This window comes from Emys orbicularis, chromosome 4 (assembly GCF_028017835.1).
Source record: "Emys orbicularis isolate rEmyOrb1 chromosome 4, rEmyOrb1.hap1, whole genome shotgun sequence".
NCBI lineage: Eukaryota > Metazoa > Chordata > Testudines > Emydidae > Emys > Emys orbicularis.
Window position 1 is genome coordinate 49,080,001 of NC_088686.1, and position 27,334 is coordinate 49,107,334.

The window sequence follows — 27,334 nt, forward strand, 5'->3', positions numbered from 1 at the left end:
ATTCCTTGAGATTTCCCTGTTAGGTGGGTAATTCCAAATACTGCTATCATTATCAAAATTGATAGGTTCTGAGATCTCTGTTTTAATTTTGAGCACTGAGGCACTGTTTGGTGACGAGAGCAGCTGGGGCTGGTCCACCAAAGCTGAGTCAAGTCCATTTGGGCTTGAAGTGCTTGATAGCCTTCTGCGGGTCATGCTGCCTCCTTTCTGCTTTTTCCTCCTCTTCTTCCTCTTTTGATGTTTGCTGGAAGACTGGGCATTTACTTCCCCTCCACTATCTGAGTCCTTGGCGCTGTCTGACGTCAACGATTCACAGTTCTGCAACCGCAAGTCCGATTCACTCTCCACATAGCGCTCCACCTTGATCTGCATAGAACCAAGAGTACCAAAACTGTCCTCAGGGGCCTTTTGATTCTCAAAGTCAGAATTTTCAAAGCTGTCATCACTGTCCCTGCTGTCCTGGTTGCTGGAGCTGTTCCCATCATCATTACAGTTCATTTCGTTATCTGACTGATTCCCAGACTTCTTCCTATCAGATTCGGGGTCTTCGCTGTTTTCTGATTGGTTTCCTTTGTCATCTGACTTTGAGTTCTCATTGTCCTCTGGAAGGAAAGAAAAGTGAAAAACACCATTAGCAATAGGAACATCAGATTAGAACTCCACTTGTCTACCTAAAATGAGATGTTATTGCCTGTAAAGTTTCTGGTAAAAGCATTCCTCTGAGGCTCAACTGAGGTGGGTTTTTCTGAGCTCTACATCCTCTGTTCTAGCAGCATCAAGCTTGAAGGGATTTGATTATCATTAATCCCCCGGATTCAGGACTGTCAGTGGCAATGGGCAAAGGTCTGGTGGCTTTGTCACTGGACTGCAGTTTCTGTAACAAGTGTGAGGGCACCTGTTTCAAATGGGATCCTTTGGTACATTCTCTTTAATGAGGACAATTCTGATAACTGACTGCAACTGGATTCCAGTTGTGTTCACTGAAGGGAGATGAACGATTCAGCTCTGGTGATGCACTCTCGAGATTTCTGTTTAGCATACATGTTCTTATAATGGGAGTAGGAGTGACGTAGTAGCATGATGAAGTGATAATCCACGCCCCTGATTCTCCTCTCACTTACTCGTGTTCTACACTGGCGTCATGTGGATTTCAATGGAGTTACTCTTGAGTTACTCCAGTGTGAGTGGAGAATCAGGTCCTCTGTTTATAAATCTGAATGAATACATCAGTTAAAACAATGTAGTTACATTGCCCTGCTGTGTGCCAATATTCCCTTGGAAGGTAAAAAAATAAAGCAGAAAAAAATAACTCCAGTGCAACAAATGGAGCTGCATCAATTTCCATCAGCTCAGGACCTGGTCCTGTCCTCCTGCTATTTCTTTTAACTTTATTTTATATTTACCTCATTTTTAACTGAATAAGACAAACACTCGAGTCCATTGGACTCAGGCAGCCAAGATCAGCTTTCAGAAAACGGACTGTTATCACACACTGTTTGAAAGGGTCACGAATGGCTTGAGGAGAACCCAGTCTGTGCAGAACAGTCAGAATTCTTTTCTTTGGAAATAAAAGACGTTTTTGTTTTCCCTCATCAGAGCCAAGAATTACCATTTTAAATTCTCTGCTCTGAGCAGGGGAAAAAAGGGCCAGTTTTTCTGTAAAGATTGGGTTCTCCTGGAGCCATGGCAATTCCAAACAGTTTGCCAGAAGCGGCTGAACAGCTGGGCTTGATGGGGATGTTAGCTGTTCAAAGCTTCAGGCTCTGTACATTTAATTCATTTAGAGTGGTTTTTTTTTTAAATTAATAAGATACTAAAACCTTCTGTTATGAAAAAACAGCTTTTATTTCTACTTAAAGCCAAATCTCTTACCAAAAAAAAATTTAAAAAGAAAAGTTTTTTCCTTTTAAACTACTGTTCCCATCTGGTAGAGTGACTTCAACCTAAGATAAAACCAAATGGCACAAAGTTTGTCTGCAGATTTAAAAACGCTTGGACTGAACTTACTGGTTTCAGCCAAGAAGGTCTTATGAACCTAGGCCTTTCTGTATTTTTGTTTAAGTCACATTAAGTGAACACAAAAGAACCCAAAACTGTTAAAAGCTTTGTCCTGGTTTCTAAGATGCATGCATCTGTGCATCACTGAAGAATGCTCTCTTACTCTGTGCCAGCCTCAGCAGTCATGAACATACATACACTTCTCAACTATAGAAACTCTGAGTGCACATGGTAAACGCACACTTTTCTCCACAGCTGTAGGGATAAAAAGCATTCTGAATGGCCGATGAGATCTCAAATCACATGGACATAAAGCTTGTATGTTTGCCTAACATCTGACTCTAACTGTCAAACAGAACTGTCAAAAGAGAAAGGAGGAATAAGTGCAAAAGATGAGAGAACAAATGGCTGCTTAGTTAAAAAATAAAACATACAGGTCGTGATTCTCTTCTTACTTATACCTGATTTACAACAGTGTGTAACCAATGACTTCAGTGTATTTGTTCCTGATTTATACAGACATGAGAGAAGAATCAGGCCTACAGAATCATTTCTTGGACTAAAGACAATCCCTTACAAAGAAACAAGCCAATCTGTACACCTACATATGTAATTACGTATAAATCTACTGGGGAATAAATTAACAGGCTGAACACATTGCCATTCTTTAGGATTTTTTATTTATAGAATTAATTGAACCATACTCTCTAGTATTAAAACAAACAAAAAATCCCCAAAGAAAAATAAAACTTACAAACAGGTGCTTTGAACCTGTGCAGTTCTAATACAATGTAATGCTTTTAATTTAAGAAAACACACAAATTTTGCAATCTTTACTGCCCCCTAGTGAAACAACTCAAGATGCCTATTTATACAGCAAAGGGGGTGATAAACTTTGACAGTGTACATTTATGTTAGAAACACCTGACTACGCTTGACAGATAAGAACTGGAATCATATTCAGTAGTTACAATCTAAGCCCTTTGCACAAGGCATAAGGCTTGCTCACAAACTCAGCTGGGAATTCAAATATTTAGATAATAAGTGTAATTCAACCAGGCACGCATGCACTGAGTAAATAGCAGATCATTCTGGGTCACTAAAAGATTTTGATATCTTTTAAAAACAGGATTTTGAGGTTTTAAGGTATTTTTTCTAAAGCTGAACCCATCCATGAAAAATGTAAGATTTAGTGATAATCTGGAAATACAATCACTGACTTGGCTCTGAAGATACAAAAATATAAAATAAAAAAGTAAAGTAGTAGGAAAGCAGGATTGTTTATATTACCTGAGTTGTCCTTTGAGTCTGATTCAGAATCAGAGGTCTCTGAGGATTCTGAGGTTTTCTCTGGCAGATGAGGAAGTTGTGCAATATCCATCGGCGTATCCTTGTACTCTGGGTTACTAAAGAACAGAGAGCAAACATAAACACAAATGGATGATTTGCCGTTTGATAGTTTTCCCTCTTTCCTTTATCAAATCTCAAGAGCAAAGAATGTAAATAGAGAGAAGAGAAGAGCAAACATGAAAACATACATGTTTTTCCTCAGTTCATCACAGCAGAATTTTTTGAAAGTTTCTTTTAATACTAAAATGGTAGTAAAATGCCTGATGTCCGCAAAATATTTGAGTTATACTCATAGCTAATTAGGTAGCCCTGACTGTCTGATATCTAAAAGCAAGTCTGGCTTGTGTAATCAATACCACAATCTAATATCTAGAATTCTTTCCCATTACAATGATAATAGGGATAGGGGGAGAGAGAGAGAGAGAGAGAGAGAGAGAGAGTTGATATCCTTTAAAACTTGTTTCTACACTACCTATGATACTCACCACATTTATTCAGGTGACATTACACTATGCAATCCTTGTCATAGCTTTTGAATAGTTGTTTTCCTAAGGGCTATATTCTCCAGACCTTATGCTAGTAAATCTCACTTTGAAATTGCTGAGAATATTGCTCAATTAAGGACCAGAGAACCTGGTCACTGCTCAGATAGCTCTAAAGCTATCAGGGGAAAAAATTAACAACCTAAATATATGACAGATGCACACGTGCATGTTAGGATGCATATGTTAAGGATACAGAACTGTCAACACACCTATTATAATCATGTCTTCATCTGCTCATGTGGTGTTCACCTGTGGCTTGTTAGCAAAGAACATGATTGCAATGTGGAAAAAGCCCCACTATCAGAGAGAGTCTTACAAAAAATATTTTTGTTCTGTTTTGTGCCTTTTTAAAATGGATTCCTTTTAAAATTAAAGGCAAGGCCAGAAGAAGACACCTAGATAGACAAATGTAGCACAGATTGTTTAAGAAAATATTCTTTAGTGGATTTCTGAGTGGTTGATCATTCCTGTGTGATTCATATTCAGCCCAGTGGGTTACCAGATCTCCAATTCTGTACAGACAGAAGCAAGGGGAGGGTACAGGGCTACTAAAAGTGTCCAGAGCATTACAATTACAGAATACCTATATTAAATCTATTCTAGTGCACTGTGAAAATTCAATGTTGAAACATTCACAGGTGTTCTCCATTCTTACCTAGGATTGTCACCTTTGCAGATTTGTCCTGTGGGACAAAAAAGTGACATTATGCTGTTGCATCACAATGTGATGATGTTACTGTACATGGCCATGCCACAATGCAGCAGTGCACCATAAAACTTTCCTCCCTTCAAGCAAAATAAATGGTGTGTGTGTGGGGGTGTGTGTGACTGCATCTTGTATAGGAATAAATAGTTGCTTAAACAAAAACAACTATTTTCTTGAACAAGAACATCAGCAATATCTAGCAACAGAGTTAGTCTATTCGGAGCACAAATCGGACAGGCATCTGAACATACTTTCTCATGCATGAAAATATATATAAACCAGTGTTCTTGCTGTTGCTAATATCAGAACTCTTTATGCCTTGCTCTGTCAATAAAATACTATTCATTGCTTGGATCTTGTTTGGGTCCCATTACTGGGAGTAATCTTTATTTAAAAATACACAAATTGTATGAAGGAGTTACCTTTCTCTAACAGAACACAGATAGGAATGAGGGAGAAAAATCAAGTTCTATGAGGAAACTTTAAGTAATGGTCAATTAGGCCCTCATCTTAATTAGTTTCTGACCGATACTCTGTTAGTAGACAGCAAATTTTTGTGGAACAGTTGTGGATCAGATTTATTCAGTGTCTGGATACCAGCAAATGCGAAAAAAGCATTGGTTTATAATCCAAGTAAGATATTTATCGGGATTAGAAAACCAATACGCTATCTGGCATAGTTTGAAGCTCTGTTTAGGAGAAGCTTAGGGTCAGAAGGGCAAGCACGTGCTGCAGGTCAAGACTCGGGTGCTTTGGCAGAGTTTTAGGAGCAACTAGTGCTGCACTATGCTTCACTCTTGCAAGCTTGGCTATTTCCTCACTTTCGTAGACATCAATCATCCATCACGTTTTAAAGAAAAAAGTAAGGGAACGGGGCCAGATTATGAGAGATCCATGCTCACTCAGTCACACAAGGGCAGAAACGTGCCCCAAATCCTCCCGCCCTTACCCCCCCACTCCACTGCCATGCAAAGCTTCCACAATGTCAGAGGCCTGCGCTCCCTTAGGAATTGATTGCTCCTGGCTCCCAGCCTAGGGAATCAAGACTACTCGACTATCCGAGACTGTGGTTCAGGCAGGCACAATCTCTACGATGATCCTTGGCTATGGCATAAAAGTCACAATCTAGCCCTTAGACATCACTTTGAACTTTCCCTACATCACTCCTGGAACAAAGGGAACATAATAAGCCACGGCAAGTAACTTACTTACAAGTAGAGCTGACCAGAGAATGACAATTCTGTTTTGCTACAACTTTTGAGGTTTCCAAATTTATTTTCATTAGAATGAAAAAAATAACCCCAAACCCCTTCCAAATGTTTTTGCAAAATGGAACTGTGTCAAAACTGTTTTAGAATGAAAAAGGTCAAGTTTTCGATTAGGGGTTTCTCTCTCTGTGACCAGAGAGTCCATCTTGGACCTTAGAAACCATTCAGTTGAAAATGTACTCAAAATCAATGAGTACAACTGAAATGTTTTGGCTTCGACAACATAGTATATTTTGACAATAAAAAAGTTGTGTCAAAAATGTTTCAACCAGTTCTACTTAACAGGCTTCTTCTGCATTTATTTATTTTTTTCCATCTTTCAAGGTGAGTACTGCCTTAATGCCTGTCATCGCAAGAAGGCATATTGGAATGAAGATCACCTTTCCAAGAGACATGTCTGTAATGTCCCAGGAAGATCGCCTCCAGACGTCAGACCAGGATTTTGCAATAACCAAAGAAACCACTGCTTAAAAATCCATCACAGGTTTTATAACAAGCCCAGTGCATGGTGGGCCAGGTCTTTGGGAGTTTCAGCTAGTGCTGGGTAGAATTCCAGGCAATGGAGGCCTGCAAATAAAACTGATGGAGGGTTACTTTAATATGAACATAGCGTAATAATTCAAGAAGTTCCCAGTAACCTGAGACATGACAGACGTCTTAATAACTTCCACCAGAAGGAGCTAGTTCTGAGCATGAACAGATGGGAAAGCTCATCTCATATTAACTTTCTGTAGTTGCCATTGTGTGTTTTTAACTCTATATCTTTCAATGTGAGTCAAGTAACAGAGACAGAAATTCAAATAAAGGAAGTGACTGAAACTTATACCTAAGAAGGTAATTGACCCAGATGATATTCTTCTCATTTGCGTTCTTGGCATTGATAGCTATGGTAGCACTGGACTGTATCCAGATGTACCCTCCATTCTTCTGCATCCAGCGGTAATATTTAGTTACACACTGACCCTTATTCAGCACTGGGAAGAAAACAAAAAGGACAATAAATATTGTGTGTTAGTATCCTAGTAAAATCATGTTCATCTCTACAATCCCCAATGTACAGAAACGGAACACACTTGGCCCCTTTTGTATGTTCAATGCCAAATGCCAGTAAGATGACAAATAAGTTCAACTATTTACTAGTGTATTAGTGGAGAAACATGGGCTATCAACTTTTGGAATAAGTCTTTAATCAGTTTTTGGCAGCTCCAGTGTCAGAGGAAGAGCAAAAAGGACTACAAATCTCTCTGGCCCACAAAATACCAAATGCTGCCTGGATATTTTCAGTGCATTTGACAACAAATTGTAAAAAATAAAAAAATAAAAAATATTTTTTTTTAATGTAATTTATTCATTGCTCCCAGGTAGAACTCTTTGAGAGTCTGGATATTTGAAAGGTTTGGGAAGATACTCTACCCTGTTCTTTGATCATTTCTCCTTATTGCAGGAGATATCAACTACTGAACTTATATATCTGTTTCTTTTGATCTTGTCAAACAGAATTTACAGTTCTCAGATGAACCAAATCTCAATTGGTCAGCAGGGGGAAGGTCTTGGGAGACTTTGCTTAATACTGGAGCAAAATAAATCTACCAACAGATTGCGAAAGAAACTGTGGCCTAAGGGAGGTGTGGAATTGACTTTTGGTTAGAGTCAAGCAGAGTGACAGCTCTCTGCAGGGCCTGAAATATAACCAGGAATGGAGAAGAAGTAAAAACAATCAGTAATATGAAACCGAGATATCAGATGCCCACAGAAAGAGAGCTTAAAAATACAGAAGTTTAAAATAATTCTCTAACCACAATGTTACCAAGTTAAAATTGCTTTGATTTGTATCTGATTATTTCTGTACTAAAAAAGAAGACTGAGATGCTTATCTTTCATGGAAATAAAATACTTTACACTGGCATTATTTTAAAGAATGCCTAGAATATATACATCTGGATATTATTACTCCAGTGCATACTCTGCTTGTCTGTATTTTCGGTTAATCCCAGGAAGCTTTGCACACTAGAGGGCAGTGTGCATTCATACACACCTTCTGCTTTTGGCATGTCCTTGTCTCCGTCTGCTAAAATGAAAAACCTCTAACTGCTGTAATAAATTTGGCTAAATTAGCTGCTAAATGGTTATCTCAAGTAATATGTATTTGCATTAATCATTTTGCTCTAAACCAGAACAAGCCAGAGTCCTAAAGACGTAGTAAATTCATATTGTCCATTTAATTACGGCTAATAAGTGCTTCATATACAATAGTTTCATGAAGTACATTTTGATTTTTTGGAGGGGGGGCGGAAGAAAAAAGTCACTTTGGAAAATGCTGTTGAAGTTCCTACTATAGAGTCACATATGACACTTCTGCGCTTTCAAGTTAACCAAATGTGTATCCCCCAAATTATCTATATGTCTCTATCTGTATTTAAACCCATATAATTATACATCTAAAGAGAAAAATACACACACACATACTTGCACATCTTACTTCAACTCAAAAAACGTTAAAATATTAAATTTTTAAAAAGTTAAAATAGGGGTATGTCTGACATTCCTCTGTAATATCAGCAAATATTTGCAATTTGAGTTATGACATTTTGTAAACAAGCTAAAGTTGCCTACACTTCTGCATTTATTTCCAATAGGAGGCTCCTTCAGGTTCCCCACATTTTGTTTTTGTATTCAAGTGTAAGTTTCAAGATTTCTGCTACGGTGATTCATAGGATACAAAACTGCATGGTGAAGCAGAAAGCAGGTAAAATACTAACTACTTACTATACAGCTTTTCTGTCAAACCATTGTTGCATGCAACTTGAGACAGCAATTTTATGCAAATTATCCCAGCTTTGTAATTGTTATCAGTTGTGTTCTGAGGTGAGAACTCAGGGAGGAAATGGGAAAAAAAACATCGCTTAAAGTTTTACTTTGTTAAAATTTTCCATTTCAGTAAAATAGTAAATTCCAAGGTATCCTTGTCAATGGCTGCTGATGAAATTCATATCCCTGGAAGGCTGGAAAATTAAGACCATACAGGTGTATGGAGGATAGAGTGAAATCTATCTAAACTTGTAAATAATAATAATTAATTGATTACCTTCCACTTCTATAGCAGCTTCCATGTGAAGAAATCAACATGCTTTAAAAATATTAAAGAATTAAGTCTCACAAATACCCTTACAGCTTGGCTTTTATAGTAGGAGGTTCAGTGATTTGCCCAAGATTGTATAGGAATTCTGTGGCAGAGCCAGATCTCTCAGCCCTTTCTGTCCCGTTCCTGAACCACAACACCTTTCTTTTGCTGGGTACTGGTTGTTTGTACCACTCAGAAAGTCTGAATCATGAGCAGAATGGGGCTTATTTGCCTCTTCATTTCAGAACTATGGACAAAAAGGGCAAAATTAAAGCCTTACAAAAACCACACTTTGATATGAAGAGGTGTTTGCCTTTCCAAAACTTTCAGCACACAGAAGAGAACTCAGTGCACTGCAGTCACATGCAAACCTTTCTGACTTTTCCAGAGCTCAGGGACCAGCACTGCTGTGCTGAGAGGAGACTGCTATGAATATGAAGAGTATTTGGGACACTGTCATGAAAATGAGCCTTCCAAGCAGCCCACCTAGTTTGAGAATTCCTACTGTATCCCCAGCACCTTCTCCACTCCAGGATTTGGCCAGGCCCGGCACGTAACCATAAACACATGCTTCTTTTTCATCTGCAAATGTTTCAGATAAGAGATTTGTAGACATTAAGAGCATATACTGAAAGGAAGACCAGAATGCAGGGTAAAGATCCTTTCTCTATAGAGTGTCACTGGAAAACCAGCAGGATTTAAACTGTGCCACAGAGTGCTAGATTTTAGGTCTTACAGGTTCTTTCAAGTTCATTAGATTCCCCCATACCCAATTTGAACAATATTTCTGTAGCCTGTAAATAAGAGCCATACATTTGATGAGACAGAAAGCAGAAAGCATTGAAACATCTACTGGTCTATGTTATTTTGCAGCTGTTGTTTTCCCTAGGTTTAGATTTAGAAACCAGATGATGATGTTGAGGAAATGTGTAACACATTTTAAATTAGAACACCAGTTTTGGAAGTAAAAATGAAAAACTGATTTAACTAATTAGTAACTGAATCATTACTGATCTAAGTCCTTTTTTTTTTTTTTTTTTTTTTTTTTTAAGTTTTGCCTTTTCAGAAACAGAGGGAATTAATTACCAAATTAATGAATTTGAGAATAAGTAAAAATAAATAAATAAAATTTCAGCCAAACCTAAACTGTGGCCGGAAAGTTATATGTAGTTAAAAGCAAAAAAGTTATGGGCTACATGTTTAAGCTTAACATAAACATTTGAAAAAGTAACATTATTTGGTCCAAGTGGTGGGTCCAATTCTACAGTCCTTATCTAGACAAAGGCCTCATTGAGGACTAGGATTAAGCCCTGTATTTCTGTACATTGACAAAGTCTAAATAGTTTTAAATATGGATTTTCTATTTACTAGTTTAAAATGTGCATGTAGTGCCCGAACCTGCAAACACTGAAGCATGTGTGTAATTTTACTGATGCGAAAATCTAAAGGACTGGTCACTTGAATCAATGAGACAGCTCACACGAGTAAAGTTACATGTGCTTAATTTTTTGCAGGATTGGGTCCAGATGATGTATTGTCTTGTTGGAAGAGCTCACCAAATGACCCTTCTCTTAAAGGCTGCTTCTTCTTTGCCTGTATACACATAACTCTCTTTGATATTAATGGGAGTTACACAAATGTGGGAGAGAGAGGAAAAAACCTTTTGGGGATAACATAAATTGTAGAGAAATGATGGTAACTCTTGGATCATCCTCTTAGCATTAGATTTTGGCTTAATAGTTGGCATAAAGAATTTTACAATAGGGAAATCATCAGTGTCAATGTGGATAGTGGAATGGAAAAAAAACCCACAAAGTGTGTGTGTGTGGCAAATAATAAAAGTTTAATTAAAAGAAAATTAAAAAGAGCTAATGTTTTATGACCTTTATATCAGATATACATTTCTGTTCCTTAAAATGGTGGATGCTAAATTTTACTGAAATTTGTTTAAATGTTATCTACTTATTTGGACTGAGCTCAGTAGTTAGCATGGACGTAATGTACAGTATGTTTCACAAAGAATTTTTAAAAATCTGACACTAATTTCTCTAAGTACAAATATATTGATATGTACACAGCTCCCAACAGAGGGATTTCAGTTTTGCTTGGAGTTTTGCACACAGCAATGTAATTGTAGTGAAATGGGGGCGGGGTGGGGGGGAGCAGGGGGAAGAAGTTAGTATTCTTTGCAGGAACATAATTTTGTTATCAAATCAAAATAAATCAGTACAAGGTTGTCTTCAGAAATATGGTTTAAAAAAACAAAAACTTGGTTTTTTTCCCTATAAGGATGTTCTGAGAAATCAAAGCCAAAGCTTTTAAATAGTGAGTGAATTGTATTTTAAAAGAAGGAAGCAGTCTAATTCAGTTTGAAGAGGAGATGAAGAAATCATATATCAGAAGTAGCCTTTTATGGAATCTTCTTACAAAGGGACATTTTACTAGTGTGCTTACGCATTTAAAAATGACAGTAAATTGTGTATTCAGGTAAGTATGGAGTAAATAGGAAATGATGAGATCATCATACAGTTAACACTGCGTATTCATACAGCCTCACAAAGAGGCTCATTATAATCGGGGAAAATATCGAGGCTAAATCTGCAGTGGTCGTCACCCTCCTCCTTGGGATACTTTAATCAATAACTGTGTAGTATTGATGCTGAAGTCCTTCTGCTGTAAACTCATAAAAATATTTTTAATGTATTGCGGGGGAAGAAAACTCTGTACTTAACACCACAGTTGGATGCTTAGCTGTAGCCACCAGTTCTCTTTCTACATTCACAAAACTGGCAGACGAAACATGAAAAGGAATACTGACTCTTTAATCTCCACTTCTCCACCTAAGGCCCAAGGCAAGCTGACAGGGTAACTTCATTCTGGAAACAGAGGTTTTTTTTAAAAAAAGTCTGGATTACTTTTTCTTCTGCTTTTGAAAACTGTGGGCTATAGGGGAATGAACCTGGCATAGACTTAAAACAAGAACAAGTTTCTTTATCTGAAAAGTTACAGTCCTTGATGCTTACAGGAAGGTCATTTTCAAAACCCACAGGGAAAATAGCATCACAGCCAGAAAGAGTGCATTAAGTGCCTTATTTGCTTGAAACAGAGACAGTTTTTCATTTATAACTGCTCATAGGATCAACTGAGCCTTTGATGCTGTAGAGACTTTTCTATAGATTTTGCAATTAGTTAGTTAGATGTTTTAAATAGTAGGCATCCACAAATTGGTTTTTAGCAATAAAAAAAAAGCACTGAGCAATATTTAGCAAAGTTAAATGATGTTTGATACTTAAACTGAGTTATGGGCTAGAGGATGGAAGACCTGTATATGCTCTATGATCAACCACATATATCTACGTAATTCTCCCCAAACAATTTGATTTACTATCTAATACCCAGGGGTGGGGTGGAGGTGGGGAAAGTGTGCAAGGAATGCTTACAGATGCATTCTCTGCACGCCAGGCTAAAGGATAATGCAGCCTGCATAGGGAAGAATTCTGCCTCTCTTGTGTTTGAGCCCCCTGGGGTCATGAGGTCCCCCTGGGGTCATGTGGCTCCACACTCCCAACACGAAATGGCACAATTTGGCCCTCAGCAATTTGTAATCTCACAAGAGATTCCCCCTTCCCCAAAATAGGTTTACAGTGGATTAAGAAAACAGCAGTTCAGTAAGGCTTTTTAAAAAATGCATTACCCTTCTTCCTCACGGCATGACAAGAGAATGCAGCGAAGGGCTAGAAATGTCTCTTTTCTGTGTTGTACAGCACCTAGCATAATGGGACCCTAATCTTGATTGAGACTTTCAGTTGCTATCACAATATAAATATTTGCTAAGAGAAATAACAGCTGGTACAGTAGGAACTCTCTAAAGCTAAGGGCATAATTTCCAAAGGCAGAGGGAACTGACAGTTTGTGTTTTGAAAAGAAAATTCTGGCTTGATAATACCCAAATTCCCATCCAACTGCTTGGTTCATCTGTAATAAATCTTTTAAACCTATACAAATTTCATTCTAAAAATGTTAAGATGTGGCCATCAATCTGTTATTTGCTGCCACACTAAGGGATACTGTCTTTTCTTGATTCATGGGGAAGTTACACATCTAAATCCCTGTGAAACTAGATGAAAGTAAGGATAAGCAATTCTGTACAGATAAAATAAAAGCTAAACCAAACCTTTTCTCAAAGCTTGAACCAAAACTTTTAGGAGGGTTGAAAATATTTATTTATCTTTTTTAAAACACAGTTTTTCACTTTTCGGCTGCTCTTTGTTTCCTGGTTATGGGAGGAGCTAAAGTTAGAGATTGGCCAGATCCAAACTTCGGAGAAATTTGATCCTGATTAGTTTCCAAACTTTGTGGCTCAGGTCCATTTCTAGCCAAAATATTGTGAGAACAGTCTCTCACTCTATGTATCTAGCCAAACAAGTAACTTGAAATACTGGAAATTCCACACAAAGGTTTGGGTACTTATCCTAACTGATTCAAACCCTGAACCTCTGAGAACCACCCCTACAGATTTAGAGATTTGGATCTCATTTAAATCCAGAGTATCTCAACTGAGTTAATGGAGACATTTTGGTTTACACCAGTTTAAATGAGATCAGAATTTAGCTTTCAGTTCATGGTACCAGTTCAAAAATGTGGAAAAACGGCAAAACTTTTCTTGTTATAAATTAAGATATAGATATACAACCACCCACTGAGACTTACAATATGTGTATCAGAATTCTATCCTATTGCTTCAGGTTTTAGGAGAAATAAATGTTGTAGTGCCCGAAGACATTAATTTACTGCCTAGCATACAGAGCCATTTATTTAATTTAATTTATTTATTTACTTTTGACATTATCTCCTTTTAAGTGCTTCACTTAGCTGAGAATGTTTCTTGGACACTATTTGATTGCAGGAAAATTCATTGTGTTTGCTTGTATGCCTCTGAACATGGCTTAGTCTCTCTTCATGTGATCTTGTCTGCTCGGATGAACTATTGTTGAAGAGCAAATTTGCTGGATAATACCTTAAACTAAAACATTTATGATGAAGTTGGAGTCAAGCAGAGATGTTTTATAAACTGAGAAGGAATAATGAATGGAAATGAATGTACAGACCTACATTCTTCTAAATGATGAATGTGGTTGTTAATAAACTGGATTGAATAGTGAATACTCAATTATTTAGGTTTCTGTAACTTTTCTCGTTTCTCATGATTGTCAGGCTCGCCTTGATTTTTAAAATTTTAATCTTGCCATAAAGTGGCTCCCCATTTCCTATTGCTGAAACTGTCCTTTAGAAACCCAAACTTGCTCTGCGCACCACTTCAGACGTAGCTTCCATTAACGGTAATGAAACGTATGCACCCAAACTCAGGGGAAAATATACAGTATTGTATTGTAAAGTCCCAGATCTAAATTCTGTTCTCAGCTACCACCATGCAACTTGAGTAGAGAAATTAGGTCTTGGTTGCTAAAGCAGCTTAAGTTCCCTCCCCCTGCCCACTAATATTAATGTCTGCCATACAACATTGCTTGCAAAAATAAAGATTTGAGAACTTAACCCTCTGTGACAAATATGTGTATAAAATGTACACAGCTATATCAGATACTGATGGCAGGGCAGATGGAAGCTTCCCAAGAGCTAGTTCACTGATGAATGTAAGACAGCAGACTAGCAGAAGTTTAAATATATATATTTTTCAACCACACTGATTGAAGGTAAGACGGTTTAAGGGAAAGTATGGGTCTTTCACATCTGGGACCAGAGTCCATGTTCAGGTTGAGGTACTGAGTGACATGAATTTAGTTATTTCAGCTCAATCCCCAGAGGAAAAGAGTCCAGATCACACCACCTCTACACTTACTGTAGTATGTGGTACACTTACTGTGGCTGTCTCTTTTGTTTATCCCAAATGAACGCAACCCCCCCTTTAACCACCACACCGCATCATGCCACATTTTGCAGGAAAGCTCCGTTAGATTTTTTTTGAAGTTTATTGTTATTTTTTTTTAATTAAATTACTTGTGCCTCTAAAAAGAAGTTTCCTTATTATTAGGGCCCTACCAATTCCACGGTCATAGGTATTTTAAAAATAATAAATGTCATGATTTCAGATATTTACATCTGAAATTTCACAGTGATGTAACTGTGGGGGTCCTGACTCAAAAGGGGTTGGGTGGGGATCACAAAGTTATTGTGTGTGTGTGTGTGTGGGGGTCACCGAATTGCCACCCTTCCATCTGTGCTGCCTTCAGAGCTGGGTGGCCGGAGAGCAGCCGCTGCTGGCCGGGAGCCCAGCTCTAAAGGCAGCACAGTTGCCAGCAGCAGCGCAGAAGTACGGATGGCATGCTGTGGTATTGCCACCCTTACTTCTGTGCTGCTGCCTTCAGAGCTGGGCCCTCGGTCAGCAGCTGCCACTCTCCAGCCGGCCAGCTCTGAAGGCAGCACAGAAGTAAGGATAGCAATACCACAACCCCCCCTACAATAACCTTGCAACCATCCCACAACTCCCTTTTGGGTTGGGACCCCCAGTTTGAGAAACGCTGATGTCCCCTGTGAAATCTGTATAATATAGGGTAGCTTTCAACAGAGGAGACCAGATTTCACAGTCTGTGACACATTTTTCATGGCTGTGAATTTGGTAGGACCCTACTTATTACCATGAGTCTATTGCTGCAGCTCTCAGGGAATGAAAAAGCAGCACTAATTTTAAAAATCTCTAAAAAGTAAATAAAATAGCTTGTCAATAAGTCAGGATGCTATTATCTTAAGGACCAATATCTTGCAACCTTCTAGGGTTAAGAACAAATGCTTTGTATATTTGAAAGGGAGATTCTCAGTTTCCCAATGAGTTACAGACCTGGTTGCCAGCCCAAATGGTTTGTAAGTTATCAGACCTTAAAAATGATATTGGTCCAGAACTGGCCACATTACTCATGAGAGACAAAGCCACAACTGATTTGTACCAGTCCTCCCAAACAAGTGCCAACAAGACCTATTTGCCACACCATCATGAATTTGTTATAGGCTACATCATATTTTACAGAACTACTTTAGAGAGTTTATCTTTTTATTGTTACTATTTTTATATCGTTTCACCTGTAAAGCCAGTCTCCCTTAATACCACGGGTTCAACTATCCAGCCTAGGAAAGAAGAACACTTATCACTAATAGATGGGCTAAAACTCCTTTTCAAGATAATGAATATTAAACCTGTCACTAGCCAGGACTGAACATTATCCATTCTGTATCTCAGACCAGTGTAATTTTGGAGGAAAATTCAGCAATTAGGGAAAAACAGAAAACAGTTTTGTGGCAAGGACTCCCAGACCCCCAAAATCTTTTAAAAATGCCATCTGATTGAAGTGGTTCAGAGGTCTGGAATGTTAGGAAACAGTCACAGTAGAAATGGTTTTGTGGCCAGAGTGCAGGTGAAGTTGTAAGAGATGCACAATAAATGCTGTCATTCACATGGCTGTGCAATTTAATGTGGTTCTGCAGTTTATCACAAGCATACACCTCTCCAATAACCAGTTTTGCAGAAACACTCCAAAATATAAATTCACCTTTGGTCTGGAAAATTTCAGCTCAAAGAGAATTTTTTTTTAAGATGATTAAGAGCAACTGAAAAAGCAGTGAGGTTCTGAATAGAAGTCAGAATTCAACCTTCATTAGAGGGTTCATTACAGAAACTGCTGTAATAAGTAGCAGAAACATAGTCAATATTGCATGCACTTTTTAAATGTAAAATGGGGCAAAAGCTTGGGTGTAAATTTCACTTGTCTAATGGGCAGGGATATGACCATATTGCAGTGATGTCACAGGAGAACTCTACTCTTCTTTCAAGTACAAAAAGCCCTTCAGAGATGGTGTTGCAGGCAGAATTCAAACAAAGCCTCCCCAAGGTTTTGATAATGCAGTTGGCCAATCTACCAGACTTTCTTCCCCTTGTCTTCTTTTGCAGTTTTCATTTTTATGAGAAATCACTGAATACAGCTAAATATACAGTTCAGTATTCCCTTTGTTTCAGTGGCTAATGACAAATGCATGGAGGACATCTTGTGTTGCCTAGGCTGGCAGGGCATTTACATTGATTGATGCTCTGCTGTGAAAAAAAATGAGCTATGAAGGAATTACAATGGAGAGTCTACAAACTGAAATGGGGATGTACTAATTAGCGCTGCATTAAACAGTTGGATTTGATTTGGAGATGAAATAGCATTAGGAGTGAATTTACAGGGTTATTGATGCAAACTACATTTTAGGCATCATGCGACATAACTGTATATCACTTTGCTGGAAAAGACAAAAAATTACTATCAAGAAACAGCAGGTTCAGGTTCAGCAAACTAATGGCTTAAAGACACTAGAGGTTTAGCCTTGTAGAGTCCTCTGTTTTATTTACCATTTAAAAGAGCTGATGCTGCTGGTAAGCTAAAAAAAAGAAATATTTTGTCCCACCGCACACAATGAGCCTGCGAAACTCATTGCCACAAGATATCATTAAAGGCAAGCGTTTATCAGCATTCAAAAGATAATTGGATATTTACATTTATACCACCAAGAATTTTGGAAGGGATATAAATCCTCATGTTTCATGACTTAAGCCAACTACTAACTCATGGAGGCTAGGAAAAAAATATTCTTCTCCATGGGCAGCTTATCCCATAGCTGCCTACTGCAGAGTTTCTTGCACCTCTCTCTGAAGCAGATGGCACCGGCCAGTGTGAGAAACAGGATACTGGACTAGATGGACCAATGCTCTGATCTCATATGGCAATCCCAATTAAACCTGTGCCTGAGACAAAAATAACAGCTCCTGGATCTCAGAGGTAGTGCACTCAGCAGTAGCTACTGCTATGACCTTTACGAACATGTAGTAGCATGTGCTTCCTTTGCCTTGCACCAGCTCACTTGTGCAAATGAGGGGCTCCCACAACTCAGTGTTTTTAGCTATGCCAACTGCACCAGACTCCTGTCTCTTCTGCTTGTGTAACCTCCTTAGGCTACAGAAGCAGAAGACATAGGAGTCTGGTGCAGGGATTGCTTGGCTCTGCAGCAAGGGCACCATATCCTTTTACTTATGCCCCTACAGGGCTAGGAAGGATGGTCTTGTGCTTAAGGCTAAGGAACCAGGAGTTCTGGAATCAACTCCTGTCTCTGCCACAGACTTCTTGTGCGATCTTGGGCAAATCACTTAGGGTGGGATTCACAAAAGCACTTAGGTGCCTAAATCTGGGTTTAGCTGCTGAAGTCCCAGTTTTAGGCACCACTGGGATCCACAAAACTCCCGCTGAACACTGTCGGTGCCTAAACTCACTTGGTGCCTAAATTTTCAGGGTAAAAGCTACCTGGGTGTGTAAGTTGCTGCCTCGGCATGTGCACCGCTGTCTCGCTGTCGGCATCTGGACACCTCTCTCCTGCTTAAGTCCCAGAATGATCCACAAAGCAGGGAAGACGGAGGTTTGACCCTGGGGCCCAAACCGATAGGCATATACTCAGAGGTTGCCTACAGATCAAGTCACATCTGAAACCTAGTCAGATGAGGAGGAGCAGGAGGTGGTGCCCACCTTATCACTTTTAGCCCAGTGGTTAGCGCACTCAACTGGGATGTGGGAAACCCAGGTTCCATTCCTCTGCTAGGAGGAGAAAGGATTTGAACAGGAGTCTCCCACCTCCCAGGAGAGTGCTCTAACTACTGAGTTACAGGATAATCTGTATCTGTCTCTCCTGTTGAAGCTGTTTTGCGGTGCATAAAAAATTAAAGAGTAATTTGAGCAATAGAACTTGCCCCTGGGTCTCCCACCACCCAGGTGGGTCGCTAACCACCAGCTATCGAGTCATTCTCATTCTTTCTCTCTGTGGCCCAATGGAATAGCTCTGTGCTTCAGTTACTTATCTGTAAAATGGGCAAAATATTTTGTTACAAGGGTGTTGCCAGAATAAATTCATTAATGTCTGCACGGTGCTCAGATATTGTGGTGATGGCTTCCATACCTAGACAGACAGAATCTAGACACTAACTTTAAATAATTACAGAAATATGTGATTTGAGCTATGTAATGATACCAGCTTAGAAGTAATTACGAGGGAGTAAGATTGCAAAACAAAAACTGTTTTTGTGTTAAAACCAGACATAGCTTTAATTTTTTTCAATACAAAACAAATCTGTTTTCGTTATATGCTCTCTTTTACCAGTCACTTAATTTGATCTCCATTTCCCCTTATCTCTCATTCCTTCTGACTGCTACGTCACCACCATTTCCAGCCAAAAGGGCATGCTTGAGTCACTCTCTGAAGTAGATGACCATATCAGTCTATGGTTTGGACAAGCAGGTTACTGTGCAAACAGTTAGGCAGTCCACCATCTTTGCAATGCCTATAAACCAAAATGTACTACACTGCCGTCAGACTGCCAAGGCTGGCTTGGTTTAAGGATTAGCTAAACATCAGACATTCTATCACACTAATTTAGAATCAATCTTGCTTCTTAGTGATGATAATAAACTTGTACAAAAAGGAGATTCATTTGTATATTTTAGCATTTTACTTCAGTCACAGAATGCAAAAACCTAACATTGGAATCAGTTTGATTTTTTTTTTGTGATTGAAGATATTAAGCACTACAAGAGCATTGAAATTTCGATCTGATTAGGATCAAAATTTCTCAGGATCAAAACACTTCTTTTTTTCCCCCTACAGTTTTACTAATTGTGTGCTACTTGACATTGTGGAGTTATTCCACAGCATGATGGCAAACTATGTGAAGTGTATTTTACTGTTAGGAATTATCAACTCATTCTATTTGTTTTTCATGTGTTTGAGGTTATTAAGAGAACCAAAAATTATAACTGATGTGCGTGAGTTAAAAGGGTTAGTTCAATTGCAGCTGGTAGGCTAAATCACTAAGCAATATTTTGTATGCCAATAGGAATTTCTTATTGAAGAAGCACAAAGAAATCATGAATATATAACTGATTTTAAAGCCGATTGAGGGACAAGATTCTTTGAAAAACAGAGGAGTGGTGAACAAGGTAAATGTGGAGTGGTTTATTTTCAGAAAACCTGGATTATTCCAACTACTAGAAACCAGATAAAAGTAGATCAGAGAGAATGCTACCAAACGTATTCATCAGAGACCTTTGCTTTATGGGAAATGAACTGCCCTTGCTCACTGTTTCTGAGGAATTGTATTTCTTATAGCTGTAAATCAAATCATGAAGAAATAGGATGACGTTTTGCCAAGCAAAAGCTGAGGATGACAAGTATCTTTTTTGTCAGTGTCAGGTTTCTGAATTTAGACCTCAATTAGGATTCCAAAATGAAAAAGCACTTATTATATACCAATATATACAATGCTTGTGACAGTGTTCTTACAAGCAATATATTCATTTTCAAATTCCAGTACATTGTCCTACATTTGTCCAAGAGTATATTCATGGCTTCCTCCAGAGGTCTTGACTTTTCTATATCCTGTCTGGTTTCCCAGCCAGAAAGTACTTGATGTAACTGTTCAGTGAACATCATTAATTTTTTCAATTAATTGGGGACATATGCCTCAGCAGTATGTGACATCCATTCATTCTTAACAACAAACAGACTTCTTGAATCAGAACGGGGCAGTAGCAAGCATCAGTGCAATAAGAGTGGCAAGCGAAGAAAATCACATGGTAAAGTGTTACACACTAGAGAGCAGTGGGTGTTATCTTTGTCCCACTTTGTCCCACTTTGTTCTCATTGTTTCAAAGCATACTGTATACTGGAGACAGTATAAAAACCAGACTCAAGAGTAATTGTATTCATTTGGGCCCCCAGCTCTAAGGCCACAGAGGGTCTCCAGGCATTGGAGCAGGTGTAATTCCACTGAGCAGGGGCCCAGGAGTCGGGAAGGGGGGGAATGTGCAGGAACTGAATTGAGCTCCCTTCACATGACATGCCTCTGTGGTGGCTCCCTGCAGGCACAGGTGTTGTCAGAGAGGATCCACGGCTACGAGGATCCTCCGGTCCTTTTCACAAGACTCAGAGGTGAATTGGACAATGGGGGCACTCCTGCAGCCTCAGGACTTTAGTAGCAGATACAAGGCAGCCCCAGAGACCGGAAGTGGAAGATTCCTCTTATCCCCCTCCATGCATCTTCTTACTGCACACTAAGGCTGAGAGCTAGTGGCTGGATTTGAGCCTCACTGGACCTGTAACTCTACGGTGGCTGGTAAGTTTTAAGTCTAAAAGTGTTTTTAATGTATGTAATGAGGAACTGCATATTTTTTACAGATAACACAACCCCTTTTCTGAGCCCCGGAACTGAAAGTATGTCATATGTGCATCATCTATCATGAATCTGTCTTTACCATACAGCCCCAGTTTTTCAAAGCAGCCACTAAAATTGCACCGTGTATTATTTCATTTGTTCATTATTATGTGTACAAAAATCGGAGAGTTGTGCATCTAAATTAGCTTGTTAGATTCCTACCTACCCAATTTGTACAAGCAAAAGTACTTTGTCTGCACAAAGCTACATTTTTGCATGGAGATAAACTTACATGTGAAAGCCTCAGGAATCATTTTTCAGGCTGCACTATGATCCTTTTGACTATTTAGCCCATAAATATTGTGTTTTATTAAAATATATAATAGTAATGGTAATAGGTATGTTTACTGTACGTGAGCAGTATGTTACAGATATGTAACAATAGAATTGGTTTTGAATGCAAATCTAGAAAGATTCCACATTTCCTGGAGAGGGTAGGCTTATTGCTTATGTTATACATTTAGGGCTCTGTACCACAAGCAGCTGTTGTGAAAACTAACAGATATTTTTAAAAGGGAAGTACCTGAGGACAACAGGGATTTTTATGAGTTTTATCAAAAGTTCAGTGATCCATTAACTCCCCTGTTGTTGAGTGCCCTTAACCACTCGTATGAGGAAAGGCTACTGCCTGGAACTCTGAATAATGCTTCTATAATCTTATTAAGGAAAGCCGGCATAGAGCCAGTAGAATGTGGTAGCTAGAGGCCTGTGTCACTTATAAATTATGTCTGAAAATTATTAGTGAAAATGCTGGCGACTCAGTTGCATTATCCCAGCTAATACACCCTGATCGGGTGAGGTTTATGAATAGGAGTTTGCCAGCAAAGAATACAAAGAAAATGTTAAATGTGTTACAACAAGTAATATCAATTAGTGAACCAGTGGCAGTTTTTGCAATAGATGCAGAAAAAGTATGAGACAAAATCAAATGGGATTTTTTCTACACAGTTAAGTACTATGAGATGGATACTCACTCGTTAGTTTAATTGTTACACAAAGCACTGGGGTATCTGTGAAAAAACCATCATCAGAAAGTTCAATGGAACAAAACGGGGATAATATCCCCATATCTCATTTTTTAAAAAGATATTGAGCCACTGATTCAACAATTGTGGAATCACTGGGATGTAGTGTGCTGTGGAAGTAAAAGCAGGCATATGCGTAGATAGCGTGTTAGTATTCTTTTATTAGAGGAAATCCAGCAGTCTGTTTCGAACTCTAACAATATGTGCACTATACCAGCTTCCAGCAGTGCTAATGGAGTTCTCAGAATACAGTCTGATACAAAATCATAGAAATTTCGGATTGGAAGGGGCCTTAATAGGTCATTTAGTTCAGTCCCCTACATTGACACAGGACTAAAAATTATCTAGACCATCCCTGACAGATGTTTGTCTGACCTGTTCTTAAAAACCTCCAATGATGGAGATTCCACAACCTTCCTAGAAAATTTGTTCCAGTGGCTAATTACCCTCATAGTTAGGAAACTTTTCCTAATGTCTAACCTAAATCTCCCTTGCTGCAATTTAAGCCCGTTGCTTCTTGTCCTGTCCTCAGTGGATAAGGAGAACAATTTATCATTCTCCTCTTTATAACAACTTTTTACATACTTTAAGACTCATATTATGTCCCCCCGAGTCTTCTCTTCTCCAACTAAACAAACCCAATTTTTCAATCTTTTCTTGGAGGTCATGTTTTCTAGACCTTTAATCATTTTTTGTCCAGATCTTTTCCAAATTGTGGTGACTTGAACTGGACACACTCTAATTGAGACCTTATGAGTACTAAGTAGAGTGGAAAAACTACTTCTCACGACTTGCTTACAATACTCCTGCTAATACATCCCAGAAGGATGTCCACTTTTTTTTGCAACAATATTAGATAGTTGATTCATATTTAGTTTGTGATCCACTACAACCTCCAGATCCTTTCTGCAGTACTCCTTCCTATGCAGTCATTTCTCATTTTGTATTTGTGCAGTTGATTATTCCTTCCTAATTGGAGTACTTTGCATTTGTTCTTATTGAACTGCATGCTATATATTTCAGACCATTTCTCCAGTTTCTCAAGATCATTTTGAATTCTAATCCTGTCCTCCAAAGCGCTAGCAACCCCTTCCAGCTTGGTATCGTCTGCAAACTTTATAAGTGTACTCTCTGTGCTGTTATCAAAATCATTTATAAAGATATTGAATAGAAGCAGATCCAGGACAGATTCCTGAGGGACACCACTCTATATGCCCTTCCAGCTTGAGTGTGAACCATTGATAACTACTCTCTGAATACAGGTTTCAGCCAGTTGTGCATCCACCTTATAATAGTTTATCTAGGCTATATTTCCCTAGTTTGCTTATGAGAAGGTAATATGAGACAGTATCAAAAGGCTTACTACAGTCAACATCAACAGAGGGTCCTGTGGCACCTTTAAGACTAACAGAAGTATTAGAGCATAAGCTTTCGTGGGTGAATGCCCACTTCATCAGACAGTCTGATGAAGTGGGCATTCACCCACGAAAGCTTATGCTCTAATACTTCTGTTAGTCTTAAAGGTGCCACAGGACCCTCTGTTGCTTTTTACAGATTCAGACTAACACGGCTACCCCTCTGTTACTTGACACCATGCAAGGCACTGCATTTAGCCGTATGGAGTGGAAATCTATCAACCTCATGAAGAAACTTGCACAAATACAGACAGATATCATCTTCCTTTCCAAATGCAAACGGATGGACATCATACCAAATGGACTGAAGGTGAAAAATCCATTGCTATCTACATACTGCACAGACCACAGTGAGAGATTATGCCATACACTATCAAAGAAACTGAGGAACCACCTGATCAGCAGTCTGATGAAGTGGGCATTCACCCACGAAAGCTTATGCTCTAATACTTCTGTTAGTCTTAAAGGTGCCACAGGACCCTCTGTTGCTTTTTACAGATTCAGACTAACACGGCTACCCCTCTGTTACAGTCAACATATATCACATCTACTGCTTCCCCCATCCACTAGGCTTGTTACCCTGTCAAAGAAGGATATTAGGTTGGTTTGACGTGATTTGTTCTCAACAAATTCATGCTGTTGCTTATCATCTTATTATCTTTTAGATGCTTATAAACTGATTGTATGATTATTTGCTCCATTATCTTTTTCAGTACTGAAGTTAAGCTAATGTCTATACTTCCTGGGTTGTCCTTATTCCCCTTTTTATAGATAGGTACTGGAATCTCTCCTATCCTCCACAAGTTCTCAAAGGTAATCACTAATCACTCAGAGATCTCTTCAGCCAGTTCCTTAAATATTCTAGGATGTATTTAGTCAGGCCCTGCCGACACGAAGACATCTAACTTGTCAAAGTAAGTCTGACCTTGTTCTTTCCCTATTTTAGCCTCAGTTCCTACTCCATTTACATTGATATTTGTGCTATGTTAGTTGTCTGATCACTGCTAACCTTTTTGGTGAAAACTGAAACAAAAAAGGCATTTAACATTTCTGTCATTGGTGCTTTTTCTGTTATTGTCTTTCCCTCCGCATTGAGTAATGGGCCTAACCTGTCCTTGGTCTTCCTTTTGCTTCTCATGTACTTGTAAAATGTTTTCTGGTAACCCTTTATGTCCCTAGCTAGTTTAATCTCATTTTGTGCCTTGGCCTTACTATTTTTCTTCCTACGTGCTTGTGTTGGATTTTTTCATATTAATCTTTGTAATTTGAGCTAGTTTTTACTTTTTATATGTCTCTTTTTAGAATTTCAAGTTGTTGAAGATCTCCTGGTTAAGCCAGGGTGGTCGCTTACCCTACTTCCTATCTTTCCTATGCAGTGGGATAGTTTGCTCTTGTGACCTTAATAATGTCTCTTAAAAAAAACTGCCAACTGTCAAATCTTTTTTCCCTTAGACTTGCTTCCTATAGGATCTTACCTACCACTTCACTTAGTTTGCCAAGCTCTGCCTTCTTGAAGTCCATTGTCTTTATTCTGCTGTTTTCCCTCCTAGCATTCTTTAGAATCATGGACTCTATCATTTCACGATCACTTTCACCCAAGCTGCCTTCCACCTTAAATGGACACATTATTACTTTCCTTCCCCAATTCTTTACAAATGCACCAAATATTAATAAACATCCCCCCCCCCAAAAGTCAATAGGATTTTTGCAATTTACTTCAATGGAGGCAGGATTTCACCCCTATATTTTTGTTCTGTTAGGCCTTCTTCAAATGGTCACTGAAGTCAATGGGAGTTTTTCCTTTGACTGCAACTGGCTTTGCATAAGGGCAAAACAGATTTCATACAAAAGACTGTTGCTGTTATAGACCTGAAGACCTTCTGCACTGTTCTTCTTCTGTTCACATTTTAAAGGCTGCTTTTGCCTTCTTTTATTTGAAATAGTGCTAAAGCTTTTCAAAAGTTACTAATGGTCCACTATGAAATGATTTTACCATCAACAATCTTCCTGAATATTTTGTGGGTTTTGTGCAAAAATTTTTTCCTTAAACAACTTGCTCATTTTCTTCTCTGATGTCTCTGCATAACCTGGAATTGAAGGGTGGATGTACCAATCTTCCTAGTTCTGCCTTTTCTATTTTATTGTCAGTGCACATCCAGAATTCGCCCAATACACCTCTACTTCGATATAACGCTGTCCTCGGGAGCCAAAAAATCTTACTGCGTTATAGGTGAAACCATGTTATATCGAACTTGCTTTGATCCACCGGAGTGCACAGCCCCGCCCCCCCGGAGCACTGCTTTACCACGTTATATCCGAATTCGTGTTATATTGGGTCGCGTTATATCGAGGTAGCGGTGTAGTAGTTTTACTTTCCCTTTATTTATGTTTACTATTGGAGGATCTGCACTTGAACTCTGAGTTTCTGCATGTTCTAACCTTTTTCCACTTTTCTCTTTTGTAAGTCTACCAAGAATTTCCTGTTTCAGAGTAGCAGCCATGTTAGTCTGTATCCGCAAAAAGAACAGGAGTACTTGTGGCACCTTAGAGACTAACAAATTTATTTGAGCATAAGCTTTCGTGGGCTACAGCCTACTTCACCGGATGCATGTAGTGGAAAACACAGTAGGAAGATATCTATCTATCTATCTATATATCTTCCTACTGTGTTTATATATATATTATATATTGTTTCATGTTCTCTGTATATATATATACAGAGAACATGAAACAATGGGTGTTACTATACACACTATAAGGAGACAAGTATCAGAGGGGTAGCCGTGTTTGTCTGAATCTGTAAAAAGCAACAGAGGGTCCTGTGGCACCTTTGAGACTAACAGAAGTATTGGGAGCATAAGCTTTCGTGGGTAAGAACCTCACTTCTTCAGATGCAAGTAATGGAAATTTCCAGAGGCAGGTATAAATCAGTATGGAGATAACGAGGTTAGTTCAATCAGGGAGGGTGAGGTGCTCTGCTAGCAGTTGAGGTGTGAACACCAAGGGAGGAGAAACTGCTTCTGTAGTTGGATAGCCATTCACAGTCTTTGTTTAATCCTGATCTGATGGTGTCACATTTGCAAATGAACTGGAGCTCAGCAGTTTCTCTTTGGAGTCTGGTCCTGAAGTTTTTTTGCTGTAAGATGGCTACCTTAGCAGATGTAAAGGTACCTTAGCAGATGTAAAGGGAAATTTCCATTACTTGCATCTGAAGAAGTGAGATTCTTACCCACGAAAGCTTATGCTCCCAATACTTCTGTTAGTCTCAAAGGTGCCACAGGACCCTCTGTTACTATAAGGAGAGTAATCAGTTAAGGTGAGCTTTTATCAGCAGGAGAGAAAAAGAACTGTTTGTAGTGGTAATGAAAATGGCCCATTTCCAGCAATTGACAAGAAGATATGAGGAACGGGGGTGGGGGAGGGGGAGAGGGAATAAGCATGGGAAAATAGTTTTACTTTGTGTAATGGCCCATCCACTCCCAGTCTTTGTTCAGCGTCTCTTGTTGGAGTCTGTTTTTTGAAGTTTTTTTGTTGTAATATTGCGACTTTTAGGGCTGTAATCGAGTGGCCAGGGAGGCTGAAGTGTTCACCAACTGTTTTTTGAA

General features: G+C 38.8%; 1 protein-coding gene across 1 annotated transcript in view; it reads right to left on the reverse strand.

The window, feature by feature from the left end:
* The window catches only part of NPAS3 (neuronal PAS domain protein 3), a 564,171-nt gene that overhangs the window by 708 nt on the left and 536,129 nt on the right, over nt 1-27,334 (reverse strand). The window contains exons 8-10 of the mRNA XM_065403876.1: nt 6,694-6,841; nt 3,286-3,404; nt 1-608 (exon numbers count right to left, since the gene is read on the reverse strand). The exon at nt 1-608 is cut by the window's left edge and continues 708 nt beyond it. Coding sequence (XP_065259948.1) covers nt 1-608; nt 3,286-3,404; nt 6,694-6,841 — 875 coding nt within the window. The remainder of the gene's footprint in view (nt 609-3,285; nt 3,405-6,693; nt 6,842-27,334) is intronic.